Below are 25364 nucleotides of genomic sequence, written 5' to 3'. Positions count from 1 at the left end.
TTTATGACAAGACACCAAAATGGAGAATAACTACTGTGTCAGATGAAGTATTTGTGCAATTCTTTTGCTATATGTGCAGTTTTTGGGCAATGTAAGAAATGTAGCTTATGTGTACTGTTGATCATAAATTGGCCATGATGTGTGTGTATTCATCTTGTGATGAACTGTTGCTCAGTCCTCGTTCCTGCATTATATCTGATGCCTGCTGGGATCGGCTCCAGCTTCTCTGTGACTACTCTGCTTTACACAAGTGGGTTTAAAGTGAATGGATGAATGGATCATTTCTGCACTTAGAAAAAAAGTCACAGAACCTGCAATGACAGTAAAAAAAAAAAGAAATATGGTGGAATTATCCACTTTCAGTCTGCTTATTGAAGCCCTTTGAGCCACACCTATGCAGTGGTGGTAAATGAGCACCACGCCTGCTTGTACCCCCTCTGATTGGCAGTCAGGGTACACAGCGTGCAGACAGAGTACAAAAAAGCCAAACACCATGTTTTGTAGTTTTCCAGTTACATTCAAAATTGTGTTTATGTGCATGCTTAAAAGACTAAATTCAGTCAGTCGTAATACATCAAGCATGTTTATTGAACTAGTGTAAAAGCACAAAACATACCCAACAGTTCAATCTCTTTCACAGAGAACCACTTTGCAAGAAACACCCAGCTAGAGGGCCAGCAAACTCACAACCAACCTGTATTTTACACTGAGACATTAAAAAAATAAATAAATAACTCAGCCTTGCTTATTACCCACAAGCGTTGGGGGCTTGCGTTAGCGGAGGAAAAGGTTGATTGTGACATTGCTTCCTTCATTTTTCTAGTTTGATTTGGCAACTCACTATGTTGTCTCAATGATGGCAGGCCTTCAGTCTCTTTGCATGAGCTTCATGTATCTTTCCCTGCTGCCCCAGACCTTTTAATGTGACATCTAGATTATTTTGGATACACCTCTTTATGATATAAAAGACCCCACACTGGGCAATTTAACACTAGATGTGCATTAATCTCATTCACCTATCTTCTTCCAGGGAACATTATGCAGGAACCGTAAGACGCTTGCTTGGATTCTTTGCATTTAGGTAGCAACAGCGGGAATAGCCACACTACAGTAAGGGCATACAGTATCAAGCACACAGGTAATGACATTTGCACATGGACTTAACTGCAACTACAGGCGAAGTTTATCTTGTGCCTGAGCAAATATTTTTTGACAAATATTGCATCTGGTTTGCTTTGGTAAATAATTACAATGGTGATCTTTATGTTAGCATGTGACTGATGACTTCAGTTCATGTGATCTATCTATTCATTGATCGTTTGTCCATTATATAATCCCTTTCTGCAGAACAGGGTCTAGAAATCTCTTTACCATTAGAGGTTCATCAATTCCTTGGCCCAAAACTGTTCAGTCAGAATTGAACAAGTAGTGTTGTGTCTCATCATCCTTGGCAGTTGTTTTTATGTATCTTTCTTTCTACTTAAATATTACAGGTTTTATCATGCAGAACTTCCACCACTGCAAGTACCTCCTGGACCAACTCAACAAGCAGCGTGAGCAGAGTATCTTGTGTGACTGCATTGTTGTGATTGGCCAGTCTCACTTCAAGGCCCACAAGAATGTCCTGGCGGCATTTAGTGAGTACTTTGGAGCTCAGAATGACAGCTCAAGCATTAATGGGGTTACTTTTCTGGACCCGAGTCAGGTGAACGAGTACAAGTTTCAAACCTTGCTGGACTTCCTTTACACTGGAGTCATAAACATTGATTGGTATGTATGGTGAGGGGACCTTTTTTTGTGAACTAATTATACTATTCAGTACAAAGACCAACCATTTTTTTTTAACTTTTTCATACTTTTCTAGGATTAAGTATTGTTAAGATTTATCTTAAGCAGAAATTAGACAAAAATCAAAAGATGTATTTGTAGGTATGTGTTAAGCATGGGTTTCCAACTCCTATCCTGGAGGGCCTCAGTGGTCGCAGGTTTTCATTCTAACCCTTTTTCCTAATCAGTGACCAGTTTTCACTGCTAATTAACTTCTTTTCCTTTCATTTTGATTGCCCAGTCTTTAGTTATTCAGTCCTCCGAATTTATTTTTTTGTACATCAAATGAGATGTGAAGTGAGCCAACACATGACCAGCTAAGTCAGTGCTTCATACTCTATAACCAATATCACTCCAACCAAATTCTTAATGAGAAGCATTCTTGTTTTTCATTAAACCCCTTTGTTTAATTCCATGGCTTGTTGCTACTCTTAACTCTGCCACAATAGACATTTCTGAAACTTTTTTCCCCCCTAAGAATACAATCAAAATGTTGGGTGACCTTACTGGGAGCGTCACCGTTCCCTATTCTCAGATATCGTGCGATAGGCACAGGCGAGCTGGTCTTGTGGAGGCTCGTTTTGTGTCTCATTGTTTGCCTGCCAATTAAGGAAAAATATAGTTCAGGGGGCTGAGTCAAGCCAAATAAAATTAAGGCAAATGAAGTTAATTAACAGCACCTGGTCACTAATTAAGAAGATGGTTAGAATGAAAGCCTACAGCCGCTGCCATCCTCCAGGTCTGGAGCTGGACACCCCTGTATTCGATTGTTGCACAGTTCACTGGATGCTCAGACTTGTTTTGGCCTTAGATGAGTTTATGTATTTATAACAGCACATACATTCACAATGGTAGACTGCTGTTACTATTCTGGGGATGCGGAGGTACAGTTTTCATTTTTAACCTTCTGTGGTAGCTGCATATTTTGCAAAACAAAACAAAACGGAGTCCACTTGCACTCAATGTGAAGCTGCTCTAGCACCCCCAGTTTATTAGTTGTTTTAAGCAAAAGTGTCTGTGTGTTGGTAACAGTTCTTTTTTTCTGGCAGCAAGAAACAGGATAAGCTACTTTGTTAAATACTTTGTTCTCATGAGTGTGTAATTGTGTCCCACTTCACTATAATAATGGGAGGATTGTGGTGCCATTTGAAACTGTTCCTATTCATAACTCCATGTGTGGACACTTTAGAGTCTGAGTTTCTGAAATTTTCACAAAAGCAATGCCAAATAATATTACGCTTTAATTTTCACAACCCCTAAAATTCTATATAATACTGTACCTTGCACTGCATCCTTTGTATGCACTGAACTGTGCCACCATTTAGGCCTCACATTGCCAGGACAGAATTATGCTTCTGCAATTCTATAATGGATTTCATCCATCCATCCATCCTCTTCCGCTTATCTGAGGTCGGGTCGCAGGGGCAGCAGCTTGAGCAGAGATGCCCAGACTTCCCTCTCCCCGGCCACTTCTTCTAGCTCTTCCGGGAGAATCCCAAGGCGTTCCCAGGCCAGCCGAGAGACATAGTCCCTCCAGCGTGTCCTGGGTCTTCCCCGGGGCCTCCTCCCGGTTGGACATGCCCGGAACACCTCACCAGGGAGGCGTCCAGGAGGCATCCTGATCAGATGCCCGAGCCACCTCATCTGACTCCTCTCGATACGGAGGAGCAGCGGCTCTACTCTGAGCCCCTCCCGGATGACTGAGCTTCTCACCCTATCTTTAAGGGAAAGCCCAGACACCCTGCGGAGGAAACTCATTTCAGCCGCTTGTATTCGCGATCTCGTTCTTTCGGTCACTACCCATAGCTCATGACCATAGGTGAGGGTAGGAACATAGATCGACTGGTAAATTGAGAGCTTCGCCTTGTGGCTCAGCTCCTTTTTCACCACGACAGACCGATGCAGAGCCCGCATCACTGCGGATGCCGCACCGATCCACCTGTCGATCTCACGCTCCATTCTTCCCTCACTCGTGAACAAGACCCCGCGATACTTGAACTCCTCCACTTGGGGCAGGATCTCGCTACCAACCCTGAGAGGGCACTCCAACCTTTTCCGGCTAAGGACCATGGTCTCGGATTTGGAGGTGCTGATTCCCATCCCTGCCGCTTCACACTCGGCTGCGAACCGATCCAGAGAGAGCTGAAGATCACGGCCTGATGAAGCAAACAGGACAACATCATCTGCAAAAAGCAGTGACCCACTCCTGAGTCCACCAAACCGGACCCCCTCAACACCCTGGCTGCGCCTAGAAATTCTGTCCATAAAAGTTATGAATAGAATCGGTGACAAAGGGCAGCCCTGGCGGAGTCCAACTCTCACTGGAAACGGGTTCGACTTACTGTCAGCAATGCGGACCAAGCTCTGGCACCGATCGTACAGGGACCGAACAGCCCTTATCAGGGGGTCCGGTACCCCATACTCCCGGAGAACCCCCCACAGGATTCCCCGAGGGACACGGTCGAATGCCTTTTCCAAGTCCACAAAACACATGTAGACTGGTTGGGCAAACTCCCATGCACCCTCCAGGACCCTGCTAAGGGTGTAGAGCTGGTCCACTGTTCCGCGACCAGGACGAAAACCACAAAATAATGGATTTGCCTTGTTAAATTCTACAGACCTTTTCCCACATTTTGGCATCCAGTTTTTGTTGTTGCTAAACTTATTTTGCTTGAGTATAGCAGTCCCTGTTTATCATTTTGTCCTTATACTTCATTTCATTACAGTTACAATGTGACCGAGTTGCTGCAGGCAGCCAACTACCTTAAGATAGAGAGTCTAGTTGCCAGATGCATAGAATTTTCTGAGACACACATTGAAAGTAAGAAACAGAAGATGGAAGAGGAGGCAACTGCAACTGCTTCTGTTGGCACTCGCCTGGCTGGTAAGCGTAGTTATGCCTCCTCTGCATATAACTACTCAAAAGAATATGCTTCCCCACATGCAGGTGGAGATCAGAAAAGATTGTCCAAAGGTCAACATAAAAATGGCTGCCAAAAGACTACACGAAAAAAAATCAACAAAGTCCAAAAACTTGCAGAAAAATCAATAAGCAGCTATGTTAATCTTGTAGAAAAAAATGAGCTGAAGAAAGACTTGCCAAGATCAGCTAAAATCTTAGCTTATACCAACCACAACATGGAACAACTAAGTCAACAGTGCAAGAACTTAGAAAGTGATACAATGGGCAGTGAAAGTCTTGTGGATCAAGATATGATCTCTCAGAAACCTAATAGAAAAAGAAGCAGAGCTGGAAAAAAAAGTACTCCGAAGGAACCTTGTAAGTCAGCACCAGCCAGCATCAAAGAAGAGAGATGCCTGGACCCTTCTGTGGGAAGTGAGTTGAACGAGAGGCAGTCAAAGAGGAAGCCATTGTGCAGTGCCTGTGGAAAGGTGTTCTCCGAGGCCAGTAGCTTACAGAGACACATGCGAATACACAAAGGTGTGAAGCCCTACATCTGCCAGCTGTGTGGGAAAGCATTTACACAGTGCAACCAGCTCAAGACTCACACCCGCACACATACAGGTATGGGAATGTGGACAATGTATCATGCTATTGGGGGGGATGTTTAACATGGAAAATTGCCAGTTTTATTTTTTTCAGCATTACTCATTTACATTGTGGCAACAACTACAAAGACACTGTATAGTAAACAGATGAGCTGAGCAAATGCATCTAGGATGATCTGGGAGGATTTTTTTAATGAAAATATAACACACTTTAATCAGGTTTTAATATGAGCGTAGTTGATGTTATTTTCAGATTTGGTGACTATAAGATTTCTTTTTGAAGGAGAGAAGCCATACCATTGTGACATTTGTAACAAAGGCTTTGCCCAGAAATGCCAGCTGGTCTTCCATAGCCACATGCACCATGGAGAAGAGAAACCGTACAAATGTGACTTCTGTAGCCTTCAGTTTGCCACATCCAGCAATCTCAAAATACACAAAAGGTTAGTGGACCATGCAAAAGGGGGTCATTTTGTATTGATTAGTTGTAGTAAAATGACTCATTTGTTTTATTAACAGAATACATAGTGGAGAAAAACCGTATGTTTGTGAAAGATGTGGACAAAGCTTCACTCAAGCAAGCACTTTGACATACCATTTACGTCGTCACACGGGAGAGAAACCTTACGTCTGTGACATGTGTGGGAAAGCGTTCGCTGTATCTAGTTCTCTTATCACACATACTCGTAAGCACACAGGTCAGTATCCTTGAAATCTTGAAATTCCATGCAAAGTTTTTTGAACAAGGAATTTTTGTCTAGGCCTGCTAGGAAAGATCTGGTTTGGCAATTTTTACTATGAAGATTATATCCGATATTCCTGTGCTGGGTGGCAAGGTGGGCAGTAAGTAGCACTCGCGCCTCATAGTTCCATCATCCCAGCTTGAAATTGAGTATTCAGGTATTTTTCATCTGGAGTTTTCTTCCATTCTTTTTGTGCCTATGGGGGTTTTGCTCCCACATGGATGTGTGGATAAATAGTGTCCAGTCCAAGGCTGTTTCCTGCCTTGCACCCAGTGTGGTTGGGACAGACTCTGCCCCCCTGAGTTGGATTAAGCAAGTATGACAGTGTTATGCCAGTATTCTGTTTACAGTAACAGAAATTTTCAGTTAACTGTTGTGAAAACTTGTTATTTGACAGTTTTTGTTTTCTGTACTACATTAACAGGAGAGAAGCCATACAAGTGCACCACATGTGGGAAAACCTTTTTTTCTGCAGGAGACCTTAATAAACATGGCAAGTCTCACAATGGTTAGTATAAATGCTTCCAATACAATCTATTGGTCACTCGTGTTTATTTTGCTTACAACATATTCAAAGGGAAAAACACCTTAATGAAACTGCTAGATTTATTTACATGTATTCAGGGCACTGAAATTTTAGTGCTATTGTGGAGAATTTTTTTTTAACCAAATGTAAGCAGCTCATTCTTTTTGTTAAAAATTACTTCTTACCACAGTCATGATCTTTCTTGTACAATTGTTCCATTTTTTAATATGTTCAGCAGCATACAGTTCAAAGCATATTTAAGGCATCTTTAAAATTATGGTTGATGTCCTAATCCTGCAAATTTAAGAGCTGGGCCTGTCAGGGTGACTAATGATCGGCTGCATTAGTGGTCTAGGCAGATACTCTCCAACAGCCCAGTTTTATTGATACTTTTGGGGTACGTGAGTTGATAGGAAAAAAGATGAGAAGGAAATAGTTGATATGCAAAGAATATTAAAAATTGTTTTAACTTTTTTTTATAATGATGCATTTCATGTCTTATTTGTAAAATACCTTGAAGTCTACTATGAAATACAGGTTTGATTTTAATAATTGAAAGTTATCTTTAATCATTCTGAAATTTGCTATCTCAGTAGTTGTATTTTTTTGTCAGTTTAAATACATGTGGTTCAGTAAGTATTCAGACCCCTTCACTTTCTAGGTCCATTGTCTCTCATTCATACAACTATTCACAGGGCCGTCTTAATGCATGGGCACACTGGGCAGTTGCCTGGGGGCCTCACGAGCATAGGGGTCTCATGCTAATCTATGTATGTTGTGACTTGCTGAGTGGTTGAATAGGTAGGGGCCCCGGGGCCTATAATCCTGTTAAGACTATTCAGACCCTTTGCTTAAGCACTCCAGATTGGGCCAAGTGCATCCTGTTTGCTTGTTTGGTCATGGAGTGCAGACTGATGGGTGAAAATGGCAAATTTATCCATTTAAAATTAAATGTACAGCACAATAATATGTGTAGAAAATCAAGGGGTGTGAAAACTTTTTCAATCCACTGTATATAGCCATGTATTAAAGCTAATCATTTTCACATCCTACTTCAGCTAGAAACAGGCAGTCTGTAGGGTTCTAGTTTGTATGGTATGCCGTGTAGTCCGAGTGTCTCGCTAATCAAGCCATTGTAGTATTGGAACTTTCAGAAATCAGTGTTATATAAAAGCATAATATCAACAAACTAGACAGCTGGTAAGGTTACTCTTTCTCATGCCTTAGGACTTAAGAGAATTGTTTAATCCAGGATTTCTATCAACTGGAGTTCTTTACTTACTCCTTTAATTCCAGATATCAACAGCATTGGTCTTTTTTGTTGTCTAATACCAAGTGTTTCTTTATTCAGGATTTGTCAACTATTTTTTTTTCTTTTTACCAACCAACCTGCGTTCGTGTTACTTCCTTTACCAATATTTCTGCCACGATTAAGAAACTTGAAACAACATAACTTTAAAAATACTTAATATGTCTCTAATATTTTTATGTCTCTCTTATCACCTACATGCATAGGTTTGTGTGGATGTAATATTCTCTATATACTTACTAAACGTGTTATATTTTTAAAATCTTTTGTTATGAGCCTGACCACAGAGAAAAGCACTGTATGTGCACAAATTAAAATTAATTTTGAAATAAAATTTTCACGTTTTGAAATTTTATGTTTGTCACATGTATAAATGTGTTGAATTGTGTGCCTGCAAATAAAACGGGAGAAAAGTAATGTTTTTATTAAATTTTCAGTATAATTTGATTGTCACTGTATTATGACAACCAACATTTTTCAACTCTGTAGACAGCAGCTAGAAAGATAGTTCTTTCTCACTAATCATGGAGGCAAACAGTGGTGACATGTTTGTTGAATGTTGATTAGCAAGTGGAAATAAGAATATAACTGTACTCTGCATGCTATAAATAAGCTTGCTTAAAAATTGCATTTAAATTTGCAAAATTAGATTGCATTGCTCAAACCTTCTGTTTTTGGTTTTCAGGAGACATAAACCAAACTCCTCATTCAGCACCAGACTTCTTTCAAGATGAGGATATTCTCCAGAAAGCTGTTTTGCAGGAGCTAGTAGAATTGAAACCCATAAACTTTTCACTCGCCAATTTTGTTCCAATGGCCCCAGAAGACAAGATGCTGTTGATGATAACAGAAGGTTCTACTGTTTCTTCAGATCAGCCACTTAAAATCAATGATTCAGACTCAAATTATTTCTTTCTGAAACAGCTCTACTGAATCTTTGTCATACAAAATTTATAAATATTCAGATAAAGTATCTATCTATCTATCTATCTAAAATGCTTTCACACTACTTTTTAATATTCAAAGCAAAATAAGGATTAATTCTATATCATACTTGGACATATGTATACTTCCGGTCAAACGTTTTAGAACACCTTAGATTTTTCACTTTTTATTGAAATGCACATAGTTTAATAATGTTGCATGAAATCAAGGCATAGAAATAATAAACACTGGTAAATAAAAAAATAAGTCAAGAAATCAAGTGTTCAAAATGTTATTCAAAATTTTGATTCATCAGAGTAGACACCTTTTACGAATATAGCAGTCAAACCGTTGTAATCCTTTTGATTCACAATGCCAGTCACCATTTTTGCCTCCAACAAAAAAAAAAACCAGACCATCACATAGTTGGTGTCACACACTGAGAAACCATCCTTTCACAAACAAAAAAACCCTGTATGATGAACCAAAGATTTCAAATTTCGATTTCATTGGTCCATAAGACTTTCTTAGGTAACTGTGGCAACCCCTAACAGGAGCAGCCGAAAGAAGAAGGTCCACAAGACTTTCTTCCAGTCTGCGGTAGTCCACAGCTAGTATTTCAAGGCCCTATTTTGTCCTTTAAGGAATGGCTTTGTTACTGCCACTCACCCTGTCAAACCTGCAGCACAAAGTGTCCTCTTCACAGTAGAAACTGAGACTTGTGACCAATGTTAAGTTGTTGGGCTGTGAGGCACCTATCACACAAGTTGGTGGCCCTCAGAAATCTGTGTTCTGATTGGGTTGTGACTTTGGCTCTGCCAGATCTCTTCCTATCAGAGTTTCTTGCAGTTTCCAATTGCCTTTGGATTGTGTCGAACACCACTGTACTCACTGACACTTTTGTTTTGTAATTTCTCTAAATAGAAGGCCTGCACTTCTAAGGATAATACTGCTGCTTCGTTTCACATGTTAATTGCCGTTTTCTGGTCATTATCACTGGATTATTATCCAAGTAGTACTTCAGAGGGTGTAGTCACAGTCTGTTCCAACTCTGGTTTAAGAGAGGCAGAGGGTTTTTAAGTAATCAACAGAAGTTGGGACACCTATGCAAATTGCTTAATTTACTTAAATTGTTGCAGAACATCTGTAGGTTGTAACCTTTTAGTTGCTCTGTGAAGACTTGTTCGGAAATTTCCTTTTTTTTCAGTTTTTACTAACCTACATTTTACATTTATTTACCTTGACATGCATTGCATTTCAACTGATTACATTTGAAGATAAACTGGAAAAAACTGAGATGTTCTAAAACATTTGACCAGTAGTGTACAGTGATTTTCAAAAAAATTGTTGAAGATGTACTGTTCTGACATCTCTGACTTTTTACAATTCTGTATAACATAAACTGAAAACAAAAGCCTATTCCACTGAGAGCAAGACTCAACTGTATTAAACAGTATTCAGAAAATCAAATGCTTTGTTTCTTACATTCTATAAAATATTTAATCCTTACTCAATACATTGTTTAATGGCAATAGCTTCACTAAAGTTGCATTTCATAGTTCAATGTACTATTTTTCAAGGCTGTGAACAGTTGTAAAAAGTTAATTGGCCAGCAGTCTATGCAACTGTTGATTTCTCTTATGGTGGCATAAAGTTTCATATTTAATTTTCACAGTAAATATTAACATTTTCAAATTTTCAACTTTTAGTTAACAATAAACAGCAAGTGAACAAATGACGCAAACCTTTGATAACTTATTTTATTATATTGTATAAAAAACAAACAACCCAATTCTCAGTGGCTTGTAACATGAAATGTTCATCAGATTGCAAAGAAAGGGAATTTAGTAGATGCCAGACACTGTAAATAATGATAAAAAATACAATTTTGAGCTTTTTTATATGAGGGTTCAAGCCCCAAATTGCAGTGAGGTGCTGAGTTCACTTGCTAGCTTTTAACTCGCTTAACCCTCTACCTGTTCTTCTAACCCTGGCTGTCTTTCATCTCATCAGGGGAGTGCCGCCTGTCCTCTTCTATCCAGCTTCATGATCACTGGAATGGTCAATGCAGGGGCATTTAACCTGAGACTATTTCCAGAGTCAATGACAGTTCTCCTGGGAGTCCTCATGACCCAAGGTGTGTCTGCAATCCTGAACCCCATGTCTCATTTATAGGGCTCAGCTGTAAAAGTGAGCAACATGGGCACATGTGCACTAAGTAAGATGTCCCTCCTGACATCTAATAACAGACTCTAGAATAACTCAATTATACCCCCAACTGCACAGGATTCCTATTTGTACCCAAGAGATGGTGATCTCTGTAGCTCAATTCAGTGTTTAAGGCATTGCATTTTCCCAAACTGTTGTGTATTCTGTTGTCACTGACAATTTGATCATTGCTACCAGTGCATCTCAAGATCCAATTGTACAGCTTTATGATGGTGTCCTTGAAATTATGGTTCTAGACAAAACCTCTTCCACTTGGTTAAACCATCTTGATAACTGCAGTCAGATGTATCTTGTAAGAACTGAAGTTATTGCTTCAACTGAGATATATCTGTCTTCCACAACTAATTGTTTCATGTTTGCCTCCTCTCACTGGGTTTAGCTTTGGACTTGGAACACTCCTCCTCTTCCTCCTTTCAGCTGCTCCTGTTAAGGGTTGCCACAGCAGATCTTCTCTTGGCCGTCCTCTTTTCCTCTTGCCTGGCAGCTCTATCTTTAAAATCCTTTTCCCAATATACTCGGCATCTCTCCTCTGCACATGTCCAAACCAGCGCAATCTCGCCTCTCTGACTTTGTCTCCCAACCATCCAACCTGAGCTGGCCCTCTAATATACTTGTTCCTAATCCTATCCATCCTCGTCACACTCCGTGCAAATCTTAGCATTTTTAACTGTTCTACCTCCAGCTCTGTCTCCTGCTTTCTGGTTAGTGCCACCGTCTTCAACCCATATAACATAGCTGGTCTCACTACCGTCCTGTAGACCTTTCCTATCACTCTTGCTGATAACCGTCTGTCACAAATCACTCCTGACACTCCTCTCCATCCATTCCACCCACCTGCACACACCCTATCACCTCTCTTCCACAATCCCTGTTACTCCAAATCTGTTTTATTCCATACACTGCCTCTCTGCCAACCCAGCTCCACTTCATGTTCAGTTCACAGATTCATGGCCTAAATATTTTCCAAAGACGTCTCTTGTACAGAGCAGACATAATTGTTTTTCTAGTAATACCTATTCACCTTGGTCTTGATTCAACTAAGCATCCCCAAACTATGGCACTTTTTTAAAGAATGTTCAGTGGCTTTGCCCTAGAAGTAACCTGTTCCCCTCCGCTCCCAGTGTCTTTGTGATGATGAAGATGGGAATGCTGACCATAAAGAGTAAACATCCCTAGATTGTAGCTGAAGTCCCATTTGTACAACACAAAATTATATATTCTGCTCTTGGAGATTTTATTAAGATTCCCACTCCTGGTTAGACAGACTACTGCTTCTAACTTTTTTTTTGCAAATTCAGTTTAGGAAAGCCCGATAGCCCCAACAGTTTCCATCTCCAAACTGACATATCCAAAGATTGCAGAGATTTAAAGGATTTGTTTTTTGTCGCGTGTCACTAAATGTCAGTTCAACTATGGTGGCAACTGCTAAAATTAGATATATGTATTGGGCAGGCCTAAATAAGACTACACAAAACTATACAGTAATCCCTCCTCCATCGCGGGGGTTGCGTTCCAGAGCCACCCGCGAAATAAGAAAGTCCGCGAAGTAGAAACCATATGTTTATATGGTTATTTTTATATTGTCATGCTTGGGTCACAGATTTGCGCAGAAACACAGGTGGTTGTAGAGAGACAGGAACGTTATTCAAACACTGCAAACAAACATTTGTCTCTTTTTCAAAAGTTTAAACTGTGCTCCATGACAAGACAGAGATGACAGTTCTGTCTCACAATTAAAAGAATGCAAACATATCTCTTCAAAGGAGTGCGCGTCAGGAGCACTGAATGTCAGAAAGTGAGAGAAAACCAAACAAATCAATAGGGCTGTTTGGCTTTTAAGTATGCGAAGCACCGCGGCACAAAGCTGTTGAAGGCGGCAGCTCACATCCCCTCCGTCAGGAGCAGGGAGAGAGAGAGAGACAAAGAAAAACAAACAGTGAAAAATCAATACGTGCCCTTTGAGCTTTTAAGTATGCGAAGCACCGTGCAGCATGTCGCTTCAGGAAGCAGCTGCACACAGAAGGTAGCAACGTGAAGATAATCTTTCAGCATTTTTAGATGAGCGTCCGTAGCGTCTAGGTGTGCGAACAGCCCCCCTGCTCACACCCCCTACGTCAGGATCAGAGAAAGTCAGCGCAAGAGAGAGAGAGAGAGAGAGAAACAAAAGTAAGTTGGGTAGCTTCTCAGCCATCTGCCAATAGCGTCCCTTGTATGAAATCAACTGGGCAAACCAACTGAGGAAGCATGTACCAGAAATTAAAAGACCCATTGTCCTCAGAAATCCGCGAACCAGCAAAAAATCCACGATATATATTTAAATATGCTTACATATTCTGCCTCCCTGTTTTTCTGATCACTCGCCTGTTCTGTTTAATTTGGATTTGGTCTCTGCTGAGCATGGTAAATCCACCACTACCCGTCCCTTCCGTGTCATTTCCCCTTCTGCTGCTGAAGATTTTGCAGCTGCTTTTTCATCAATCTCCACATCATGTGAATCCATGGATGCTGATGTTTTATTGCAAACCTTCTATACTTCCTGCTGTTCTGTGATGGATGTTGTAGCCCCACTCAAACAGAGACAATCCAAAGTCAAGCATGACCCATGGCTAAATGAACAAACTCGCTCCATCAGGCAAAACTGTAGGCGGCTAGAACGTAAATGGAGGAAAGATGGTCTCACTGTTACTTTTGACTGCATGAGAGACATGTGGTCTCAATACCAGAGAGCAGTCAGAGGTGCAAGGAACCGTTTTTTTACTGACATCATCTCAAAAACTTCTGGCAATCAACGTGTCTTATACAAAACACTGAATGCTGTCCTCTCTCCAGCTGCAACTGTTTTCTCTTCTCCCTCCAATGCTCTTTGTAATCAGATCCTTATGTTTTTTCTGGATAAGGTCACGAACATTAGATCCCAGATCTCCATTTCTTCTTCTGGCTCTGTTGATTTAGCCGTTCCTGTACACAGCTCCCTCACTAGCTTTGAACCCATTTCGCTCCCCCATCTGGAAAAAATCGTTGCCTCAATGAAGCCTTCAGGCTCTCCGGACGATGTGGTGCCGTCCAGACTGCTAAAAGATGTCTTTCCTGTGATTCGATATGATGTCTTAAAGATCATAACTAGTAGTCTATCTTCGGCTACAGTTCCTTGTGCTTTCAAACAAGTTGTACATCCAATCGTGAAAAAACCTGATCTTGACCCTGCCATCTTCTCCAATCTTCGTCCAATTTCCAAACTACCTTTCCTGTCAAAATTACTCGAAAAAGTAGTTTATGAGCAATTAATTCACCACCTACAGGACCATCGGGTAATGGACCTTTTTCAGTCAGGCTTTAGGCCCCAACACAGCACAGAAACCGCGCATTTACGTGTCCTAAATGATGTCCTTTTGGCATTGGACTCAGGACTCTACGTGATTATGGTTCTTCTCGATTTATCTGCTGCCTTCGACACAATCGACCACGACATCATGGTCTCCCGACTCGAATCCTGGGTTGGTGTATCTGGCTTAGCCCTCGACTGGTTCAGGTCATATTTCTGCAACAGGACTCTTAGAGTCATGCTAGACGATTTGTCATCTGAATCAGTCCCACTCCCATGTGGTGTCCCCCAGGGTTCCATTTTGGGGCCACTACTTTTTTCAATTTACATCCTGCCTTTAGGTGCAATTTTTAGAAAACATGCAATCTCGTATCACCTATATGCTGATGACTGCCAAATTTATTTCTCCCTCAAGTCAACTGACTCCACTAAACCTCTTCTCAACTGCTTATCTGACATTAAGGACTGGCTGGCTGTAAACTTCCTTCACCTGAACGATTCAAAAACCGAGGTCATTGTTTTTAGTCCCGACCGCAAACAGACCCTACCCCTTGACCTCGACTTTCTTCCCATTCCAGTAACTTCGTCTGTTTCCAATCTTGGAATCAAAATGGATATGGTCCTGAAAATGGATGCTCAGGTCAACAGCACAGTAAAATCCTGCTTTTTCCATCTCAGGCGAATTGCCAAACTCAAACCAATTCTGCCTTACCACCTCCTTGAATCAGTAATCCATGCATTCATTACGTCCCGGCTCGACTATTCTAATTCCTGCCTATATGGTATTAGTAAAGCCACTCTTTCGAGACTCCAATTGGTTCAAAATGCGGCTGCAAGACTTTTAACTGGAAGCAGCAGAAGCCAACACATTACACCGATTTTAAAAACCCTACAATGGCTGCTGGTTAGCTTCAGAATTGATTTTAAGATACTCCTCTTAACCTATAAGGCACTAAATGGTCTAGCCCCTGCCTACTTGAGTGTCTTGCTCCATCGTCACAATCCCCCTCGTGTTCTTAGATCCGCAGATCAGCTGCTCCTAACCGTTCCCAAGGCACATTTTAAAGCTCGTGGTGAAAGGGCTTTTTCTGTCTGTGCACCCAAGCTCTGGAACTCCTTACCTTTAGTGGTTAGGCAAGCCACTTCAGTCACCACATTCAAATCACACCTAAAAACGCACTTCTTCACATTGGCTTTTAATTCTTAACCTGTCTTATTCCCACTTGCTTTTTGCTATTTCTCTGTTTTATTGGGTCCCCTGACCTGTTTTTTAGTGTCTCTGTTTTAATTCTCTCTTAATGTTTGTTTTTTTTAATATTTTGCTTTTAGTCTTGCTTGTTTTAACTGTACAGCGCTTCGGTCAGTTGTAATGCTGTGTTTTTAAGCGCTTAACAAACAAAAATGGTATGGTACATATAAAATCCGCGATAGAGTGAAGCCGCGAAAGGTGAAGCGCGATATAGCGAGGGATCACTGTACAAACATCCATATATCCATCCATTTTAAAGGCCATAGTGCTATCCAGAGTGGCTTAGGGGAGGAGAAGCCTATCCCAGCAACACTGAGAGCAAAGCAGGAACCAAGTTTAGATGGAACGCTAGGCCACCAGAAAGCATCTCAGAAACTTCATCCACATTCATACAGGGACAAGCTGCAGTGGCCAATTGACCTAAAATATGAACATTAAAAACACACTGAAGGAACAGCCACACCCTAAAGTAAAATAGGGCCATTCTGGATTGTCTACCACTCTTTAAAGAAAAAGTAGACCTACATTTTGGGGTAAGGTAGACATAGTCACCAATCATGGCACTGAAAGAGATAGTATGCTGCAAGTTAAAATTTCACTGCTCTGTACACCTGATCAAACATCCGAACACGTTTGGAACAAAGAAAAGCAGAAGACCCAGATAAATGCTCTAGTCAAATGGAAAACATGCAAACTAAAAACAAAATTCTGAGTCCTAGTATTTTTCAAAACTAACAGTAATCTGTCAGTGCATGAAATGCACTTTTATCCCATCAGTGCTCTGAAATTAAATAGACTAGTGTATGGCATTGCCTATGAAAATTTTCCACACGATTCGAAGCTTTTCCTTTTTTTTGTTGTACAACACTGAATTGGAATGAATTTAATTTGGCTTTTTTGACATTGATCTCGGGGCGGCACGGTGGCGCAGTGGTAGCGCTGCTGCCTCGCAGTTAGGAGACCCGGGTTTGCTTCCCGGGTCCTCCCTGCGTAGAGTTTGCATGTTCTCCCCGTGTCTGTGTGGGTTTCCTCCGGGCGCTCTGGTTTCCTCCCACAGTCCAAAGACATGCAGGTTAGGTGGATTGGCGATTCTAAATTGGCCCTAGTGTGTGTCCTGTGGTGGGTTGGCACCCTGCCCAGGATTGGTTCCTGCCTTGTGCCCTGTGTTTGCTGGGATTGGCTCCAGCAGACCCCCGTGACCCTGTGTTCGGATTCAGCGGGTTGGAAAATGGATGGACATTGATCTCAACAGAAAAGGACTATATAATGTCAAAAGTGAAAAGATCTCTGCAAACTGGTCAAAATTAATTACAAATACAAAACAAAAATAATTAATTACATAAGCACTAACCCCCCTTTAATATGACACACACAAATGATCACTGGTTCAGCCAATCGGATTTCAGTGTGGCATAATTAGTTAAATGAGTCTAAATGCACATTGTCTGGAAGGTCCAGTTTGTGGGGAGTCAGCATCACAGTCTGACCTATGCAGTGAAGGCAAAATTAACTCCAAAAAGCTCCATTAAAAAGTGAAAAGCACAAGTTAGGGGATGGAGATAAGAAAATATCCCAAGTCATTGAATATCACTTGGAGTCCAGTTAAATCAGTTAAGATATGGACACAGAATTGCAGTGCTGTAAAGCTACACACACACAAGTCTAGTGAGGGAGGACACTTAAGAGATCAATGAGAACTCTGGAGGAGTTACAAGCTACAGTGACTCGGATTGCAGATAAAAACTGTTGCCCAGGGGCTTCAACAGTCACTGCTAGGGATGTCGCAAGAACCTGTGCCTGCCTGTGTCAACCCATGATTCAATTTTTTTTTTTTTTTAGGCAAAGTACAGTTGACAAAAACGTTGGAAGTGTATGTAGTGGCTTGCTTACAGTTAGGTCCATAAATATTTGGACAGAGACAACTTTTTTCTAATTTTGGTTCTGTACATTACCACAATGAATTTTAAATGAAACAACTCAGATGCAGCTGAAGTGCAGACTTTCAGCTTTAATTCAGTGGGGTGAACAAAACGATTGCATAAAAATGTGAGGCAACTAAAGCATTTTTTAACTCAATCCCTTCATTTCAGGGGCTCAAAAGTAATTGGACGATTGACTCAAAGGCTATTTCATGGGCAGGTGTGGGCAAGTCCGTCGTTATGTCATTATCAATTAAGCAGATAAAAGGCCTGGAGTTGATTTGAGGTGTGGTGCTTGCATGTGGAAGATTTTGCTGTGAACAGACAACATGCGGCCAAAGGAGCTCTCCATGCAGGTGAAAGAAGCCATCCTTAAGCAGCGAAAACAGAAAAAAAACATCTGAGAAATTGCTACAATATTACGAGTGGCAAAATCTACAGTTTGGTACATCCTGAGAAAGAAAGCAAGCACTGGTGAACTCAGCAACACAAAAAGACCTGGACGTCCACGGAAGACAACAGTGATGGATGATCGCAGAATCATTTCCATGGTGAAGAGAAACCCCTTCACAACAGCCAACCAAGTGAACAACACTCTCCAGGGGGTAGGTGTATCGATATCCAAGTCTACCATAAAGAGAAGACTGCATGAAGTAAATACAGAGGGTGCACTGCAAGGTGCAAACCACTCATAAGCCTCAAGAATAGAAAGGCTAGATTGGACTTTGCTAAATAACATCTAAAAAAGCCAGCACAGTTCTGGAAAAACATTCTTTGAAAGGATGAAACCAAGATCAACCTCTACCAGAATGATGGCAAGAAAAAAGTATGGAGAAGGCGTGGAACAGCTCATTATCCAAAGCATACTACATCATCTGTAAAACACGGTGGAGGCAGTGTGATGGCTTGGGCGTGCATGGCTGCCAGTGGCACTGGGACACTAGTGTTTATTGATGATGTAACACAGGACAGAAGCAGCCGAATGAATTCTGAGGTGTTCAGAGACATACTGTCAGCTCAAATCCAGCTAAATGCAGTCAAATTGATTGGGTGGTGTTTCATGATACAGATGGACAATGACCCAAAACATATAGCCAAAGCAACCCAGGAATTTATTAAAGCAAAGAAGTGGAAAACTCTTGAATGACCAAGTCAGTCACCTGATCTTAACCCAATTGAGCATGCATTTCACTTGTTGAAGACTAAACTTCAGACAGAAAGGCCCACAAACAAACAGCAACTGAAAGCCACTGCAGTAAAGGCCTGGTAGAGCATTAAAAAGGAGGAAACCCAGCATCTGGTTATGTCCATGAGTTCAAGACTTCAGGCTCTCATTGCCAGTGAAGGGTTTTCAACCAAGTATTAGAAATGAACATTTTATTTCCAGTTATTTAATTTCTCCAATTACTTTTGAGTCCCTGAAATGAAGGGATTGTGTTAAAAAAATGCTTTAGTTGCCTCACATTTTTATGCAATCGTTTTGTTCACCGCACTGAATTAAAGCTGAAAGTCTGCACTTCAACTGCATCTGAGTTGTTTCATTTAATAGATAAACACACCATCCTTAACAACATAGCTTAAAGGGCAAAATGCATGTCGGCCTTAGCCAAGATGACTATATGTGGAAGAGAAATTCCATTTAAAACGAAGAAGTAAATCTCCACAGTGAGAAAGTATGTAATTACCAAAAATGAAGATGAACTTTGCTAACTATCCAGGTATATTTACATTTCCTGTTTTATGGTGATGCACCGACAGTTTTTCAAAACTGAAGATCCCATTTCATTCAGGGTTTTAATAATTCTGATTAAAGGGGCTGTGTTAATATTGTAGCGCTGCACAATGGACTCTTGTTCATTTCATTCTTCTCTTAGGTAGAAGTATACCCTGCTATAACTTCACTAAGATAGTGATCAAGTGACTGTGGCCTGCTCATCTGTGGCTGACACTGAAGCTGCTCACTTGAATAAAAGGATGGCAGCTACTGAGTCAGCCCCAGCTGATGCAAGAGCTAATGCTGTTACAATATACTGGCCTAGTGACTTTTGCTCCTTGTTTATGGGGTGGTCCTTATTGTCACGTGTAGAGAAGGAGGAGGAGGAAGAGAAGGAGAAGAGTTTGGGAGCATGCACTGATAGAGTGTTGCCGCACCCACCACAGGACCCCAAATTAAGACCTAGTACAGCGGTGCAATGGGTGACACCTCAGCACCACACTAGTTCAAATGGAGTGGAACAATGTTAGATGTTTTTTACAATGGCTAGAGTGCCACCAACCTCCACATTTTCCCTGCAAATTGGAGGACCTGCTTGCAGGGCTGGATGCAGGTTAACGTCATACCCACAACAGAGCAATTGCAGGTACATTACAGTGTAGAGAGTACAGTGAAATTCTTTCTCGTATGTGCTAATTTAATATGCAACACATCCCCACTCTGCGGCACCATGACTACGGCTAACTTACTAGTTGCTGTCTTTAGGGTTAAAAAAATGTTGGTGTCAAAATTCAAATACTAATATTTGACCTTTGTAATCAATTTCTTCAGAATACTTTCAAATAATTTCCCTTTACTTCTGTTACATAAACCAGTGCTCCGCAACCTTTTCTCACCTACGACACACCAAAGTTCTTCCTAGAATTCCGCGGCACATCAAAAGCCAAAATACAGGATATAGCAGTGCCGTAGCTAGGCCGGGGTTGGGGGGCGGTCCGCTCCGAGCGCCAGCTATTTAGAGGCGTCCAAACTACGGTACTTTCCTTTTTTTTTGTTCCTTGAAGAGGCGCAAAAAAAAATTTCTTTCAGCTTTGGGGCGTCAAATTTTTCACCGCCCTGGACAACATGAACTCCAGCTACGCCACTGATATATAGATATTAATTTAAATCACAAATTTTACAATAAATTTTCATTTTTTATTATATGTATACATTTATTATAAGTATACATACATAAAAACTATACTATATTTACTTTTATGCAATCGTAATAATTATTATTATCCACATTACTAACCGAGAATGATAAACCGGATGGACGCAGGGACATCTGGCAATGGGCCGTGGATGCAAAAGACGTACTGCGCAGGCGCCCCACAAATCCCCCAAAAGCAATGGGAACCGGATGGCATGCAACCTAAAATAATAAATGAGGCACCGCGCACAGAAAAAAGGAGTCAGACCACAAAAAAAAGGAGTCAGATGCCGGCGCTGTGCACGAAACCCATTGCACACGAAATGGGACACACACAAAGAGCAGGATTCAACAAGCCCCTACCACACAAAAAAAAAGAAGCCGCGAGCACCACACAAAACCCATTGGACACAAAACGGGACAGACTACGGACATAGCACACGAAACGTACACAAAAACGACGATTCAGACCCACGACCACAGTAACATAAATAACAAATGACACACAAAGCCCCATTTCTAAATGAACCGTCCCTATTAAACATACGTCATCTCAACACGTTCACACTATGCAGCATAGCTGGATCTCATTACAATGTGGCACTATTAACCGTTCAACCGCAGAAAAGGCTCCATATTAACAGTGAGTGCGATCCTCCTTATTACTTATCCATATTTCTCACACTGAAGAACAAACAAGTCATGAATTCACGATCACGGGTACAAAACGATACGGCTCGGATAACGGGACCAAACACAATTCACACTATGCAGCATAGGTGGATCTCATTACAATGAGGCACTATTAACCGTTCAACCGCAGAAAAGGCTCCATATTAACAGTGAGTGCGATCCTCCTTATTACTTATCCATATATCTAACGCTGAAGAACAAACAAGTCATGAATTCACGATCACGGGTACAACATGAACGTAGATGCATGCAGCGCGCGTCTCACAGTGCTGCATCAATACAGGCACAGGTTCAAAACGAAACACCTCCCGTCTCAGACATACAGAAACGACAGCGAAGTGACAAAATAAATAAACGCAGACGTCTACACCGCGCATCTGGAATGCCGGAAAACAAGCAGGCAAGGCTCCAAAAAGAGAAAGCTCAACTGACCTACATACAAAAACGGGCAAGGCTCAATACAAACAATGCACGCCGTAAACTACAACGGGCTTCTCACACAGCACAGGCAAATCGATTACAGCTCCAAAACAACACGTCCCAAATACTGGACATACAACGACGCGCCTCTCAAACGGCACAAGCAAAACATACAGGTCACGGACATCAACGACAGACACCTGCTAAACGCTTACGCCAGTTAGCTGACAACGCGTTCAATAATGAGTCCACTATTCAGGAAAATTCATTCGGATTAATGAATGTCATTTGCAATCATTGTCATTCACTTAACTTCCCTGAAGAAACAACTGGCGATACAAGTAATACATTTACACGTTGTTGTCAAAAGGATCAAATTAGACTGCCTCCTTTACATTCATATCCTGAATATCTACAGAAGCTTCTAACTAACGATGTACCTGAAAGTAAAAACTTTATGAACTGCATTAGATCCTACAAATCGGTATCCACGATGAACATGAACAGTAGCACTGCACGTGACATCCGTCTTGCAAAACTGTTAATTATTGATGAATGTACAATGGCATCCAGTCACTTACTCAACACCATTCATAAACTTCTACAAACGTTGATGAATAATAATATTCCCTTTCGATGAAAGGTACTTTTATTAGGAGGAGATTTTAGACAGTGCTTAGCTATTGTTCCACATGCCATGCACTCAGCTATTGTTCAGTGCACCTTAAAATACGCAGACAATTGGCATTGCTTTCAAAAGATACAGTTAGTACAAAACATGCGATGTCCAGATCCAGATCATAACAATTGGTTATTACAACTGGGAGATGGTACACTCACCAATACAGATAGACTTCACCCAGATATTATTACAATTCCTCAAGCCTTTATCTGAGACGACTTAGTTACAGAGATATTTGGAACAGCAATCTCATTAGACCAAATGCCCCTTTTAACACAACGCACTATATTATGTCCAAAAAATATTAATGTGTAAAACATAAATACCCAAGTCATTGCATTACTTCCTGGAGAGACACAACTCTTTCTAAGCTCTGACAAAGTTGACTCTGATCACGACAATGACCATCTTCATTGACATTACAAGTTCTGACCTGGAATTACCTTTTACACTTAAACGGCGTTTACAAAGAAATTTTCCAATACACCTTTACACTGTGCCACACACTTTATTGTTTGCTTTCTATATGCATCATCTACACCTTCACACTATTCTACATCTCATTCATACATCACGCTCTTTGTCATTTCCCAACACCAGGGGTTGGCGAGCGAAGCGAGCAGGGGGCGGAGCCCCCTAGTTATAACATAATGACTGATTAATGTGATACCTGCGCTTGTTTCAATGAACACAGAAGTTTTATATTCAGCTCAATATTTGACAGCGCAACCCGAAGTTCTTGGTCAAGATCTTTTAAGCATGACCGCTTATCATTTTTAATTAACACAAGAGTTGTTTGTCTTTTTTGGAGTAACTGGGATGGTTTGAATTTAGATGGCGATTTACTTTACTGGGTGCCATTGCCTCGTTTGATAGCTGATCGCCGCAAATGATGCATTGTGGCTTTGGAGCCGTTTCGTCACCACACCACGAGAATCCATATCGAATGTAGTCTTCGTTGTACTTCCTTTTCACAAGTTTCTGGTTTTTTTTGCAACACTTGTGCTGGGTTCTTCATCATCTGTATGTGAAGACGAATCTTTTCCACGTAAAAATTTATCCATATTTAAAGGGGTATAAAACTAAATATGAATCACACGAAGAACATTAACCGTACACAATTCAGCAACACAACTAATAGTAATGGATGATAACTACTGTCGCAAGACGAGTGAATGCGACGTAGCACAACTAATACGTCGGCTTGAATTGAATCTAGGTGAGGGTACGGAGCGCTCTGCCTATCAAAGCGTACTACGGAGTTGTCTGGCGACTACGTAGGGCCTACGTCTTAGGCAACAGGCGCCAGGCGATGGGATTTATTATTTCAGAGAAATGACACATAAAATTATGAAACCTTTAAAAGGCTATTTAAGCGAATATTTCATTGCACGTATTCTCGTTATTGTGTTTCTAAGGAGGACCGTTGAAATATTATTTAGTTAGAAAATTGTCTTATTTGACCGCGTCACACCTGTATCGGCTCAAGGCACACCAGTGTGCCGTGGCACACCGGTTGCGGAGCACTGACATAAACAATGCATCTACTATCTATCTATCTATCTATCTACTGGCTTAATGACATTTGGTCACGATTTATACAGAACTGATATAATCAGAAAACAGACTCAAGTATCATCAAAAAGTTAAGTGCTCTTCAGTAATCTAATTAGCTGCTCAAAACAAACATCAGAGAAATTCAGGTAGGTAGAGGTTGCAGCTCCTGTTTGCCCACTCCCTGCCCACCTCCAGCCAGTGTCTGGGTAGAGCTATTCTCTCTGTACCTGTGCAAGTTTTGCCAAGGTGCTCCAGTTTAACCACACATCTCAGGAAACACAGATTCGATTCCTTGGCTCTCCAGTTTGGATTGTATCAGAGATTGTTATTGAGAGAGTTAGTGTCCCATTCTGTGACCTCTTCTGGCTCCTGCCTTGTAGTCTTTGTTGCTGGGGTAAGTTCAGGCACCATCACTTAGATGTTGTGAAGGTTTTGCTTTTGCCCTGTGAACATAGATTAGGAGTAACTGACCAGACAAATCATGACTACTCATATATAATATATTTTTCTTTTAAACAATACAATGTCACAGTATTGTATATTGGGGATCACTTATTTCTAAACTACCACATTATTAATGTGTAGAACATATAGAGTAGATTGCCATGAGCAGTAAGCTACTTATAAAAAAGACTACGAATTCAGCAGGGCCGTCTTAACAGCATCATAGGCCCCCCCAGGCAAAGTAATGCACTGGGACCCCAGTCTTGATAGCAAAACAAACATACATATAGTAGACATCAGAAACATTGTGGGCCCCTATGCTCCTGAAGCCCCCAGCCAGTGCCCACCGCACCCATACTTTAAGATGGCTCTGAATTACAGTAGTGATTACTGATTTGTTGTATTTGTTGTCAGTCTTGATTAACCACCATTTATGTAAAGCTGTAGCTAATTTTGATTTGAACATGTCCGTCCTGTGAGGAAGGTCTTATGTCAGTACTTCCACACAGAAACTAGTTAAGTCCCATCTTGCACATGTTTAATTTATCTTTATTTCAATTTATCTTACATGGTTCACTCTGGTGAAAACTTCAGGTTGTTTCTCTAGGTCTTTTTATCTTCTGTAAATTTGATGAGTATTATCTGAAATGGATATTCCAATAAATTAAAAATCAGAGTGAAGGGTGAATTGACAGGCTTTGCCTGGATGATAAATGAACCAATAAATAGATGTGTAAATACGATCTTTCTAAGGACTCATAAATTCAAACGTTGCAACGAATCATCTACCGAAAACATTTATGAAGCCCACATCGTATTTTAATAAGAACTGATGTCACCACACCCCTGGTGTGAAAGTCCTATGTAGTACCTTCCAACTGTTCATACATTTTAGACTGAAACATACTCTCATTTGTGCCAATAAAGCAAGGTAGGCAGTGCACTTTTAATTTTACAGTAGTTTGAAAATGTCGAGTAAGTGTTGAATGCCTAGTTGTATGGGTTGTCTTCGTAGCTTTTCGCTGTTATTTGCTCGTTTGGCTTGGTTTTGTTATGTGCCGTTTCTTAAATAAATGCCGTAACATTCGGGTGCGTTCCAGT

The 25364-nt window shown here is 41.0% G+C and overlaps 1 protein-coding gene across 1 annotated transcript in view; it reads left to right on the top strand.

Moving 5' to 3' along the window:
• The first annotated feature begins 1490 nt into the window (after nt 1–1490).
• LOC114645457 (myoneurin-like) overlaps nt 1491–25364 on the top strand; it is a 51976-nt gene continuing 28102 nt past the window's right edge. The window contains exons 1-6 of the mRNA XM_028793308.2: nt 1491–1770; nt 4554–5353; nt 5621–5780; nt 5857–6035; nt 6505–6588; nt 8601–8838. Coding sequence (XP_028649141.2) covers nt 1502–1770; nt 4554–5353; nt 5621–5780; nt 5857–6035; nt 6505–6588; nt 8601–8838 — 1730 coding nt within the window. The 5' untranslated portion in view covers nt 1491–1501. The remainder of the gene's footprint in view (nt 1771–4553; nt 5354–5620; nt 5781–5856; nt 6036–6504; nt 6589–8600; nt 8839–25364) is intronic.

This window comes from Erpetoichthys calabaricus, chromosome 2, assembly GCF_900747795.2.
Source record: "Erpetoichthys calabaricus chromosome 2, fErpCal1.3, whole genome shotgun sequence".
NCBI classification, from domain to species: Eukaryota; Metazoa; Chordata; class Cladistia; order Polypteriformes; family Polypteridae; genus Erpetoichthys; species Erpetoichthys calabaricus.
This window is presented reverse-complemented; position numbering and strand designations above follow the sequence as displayed.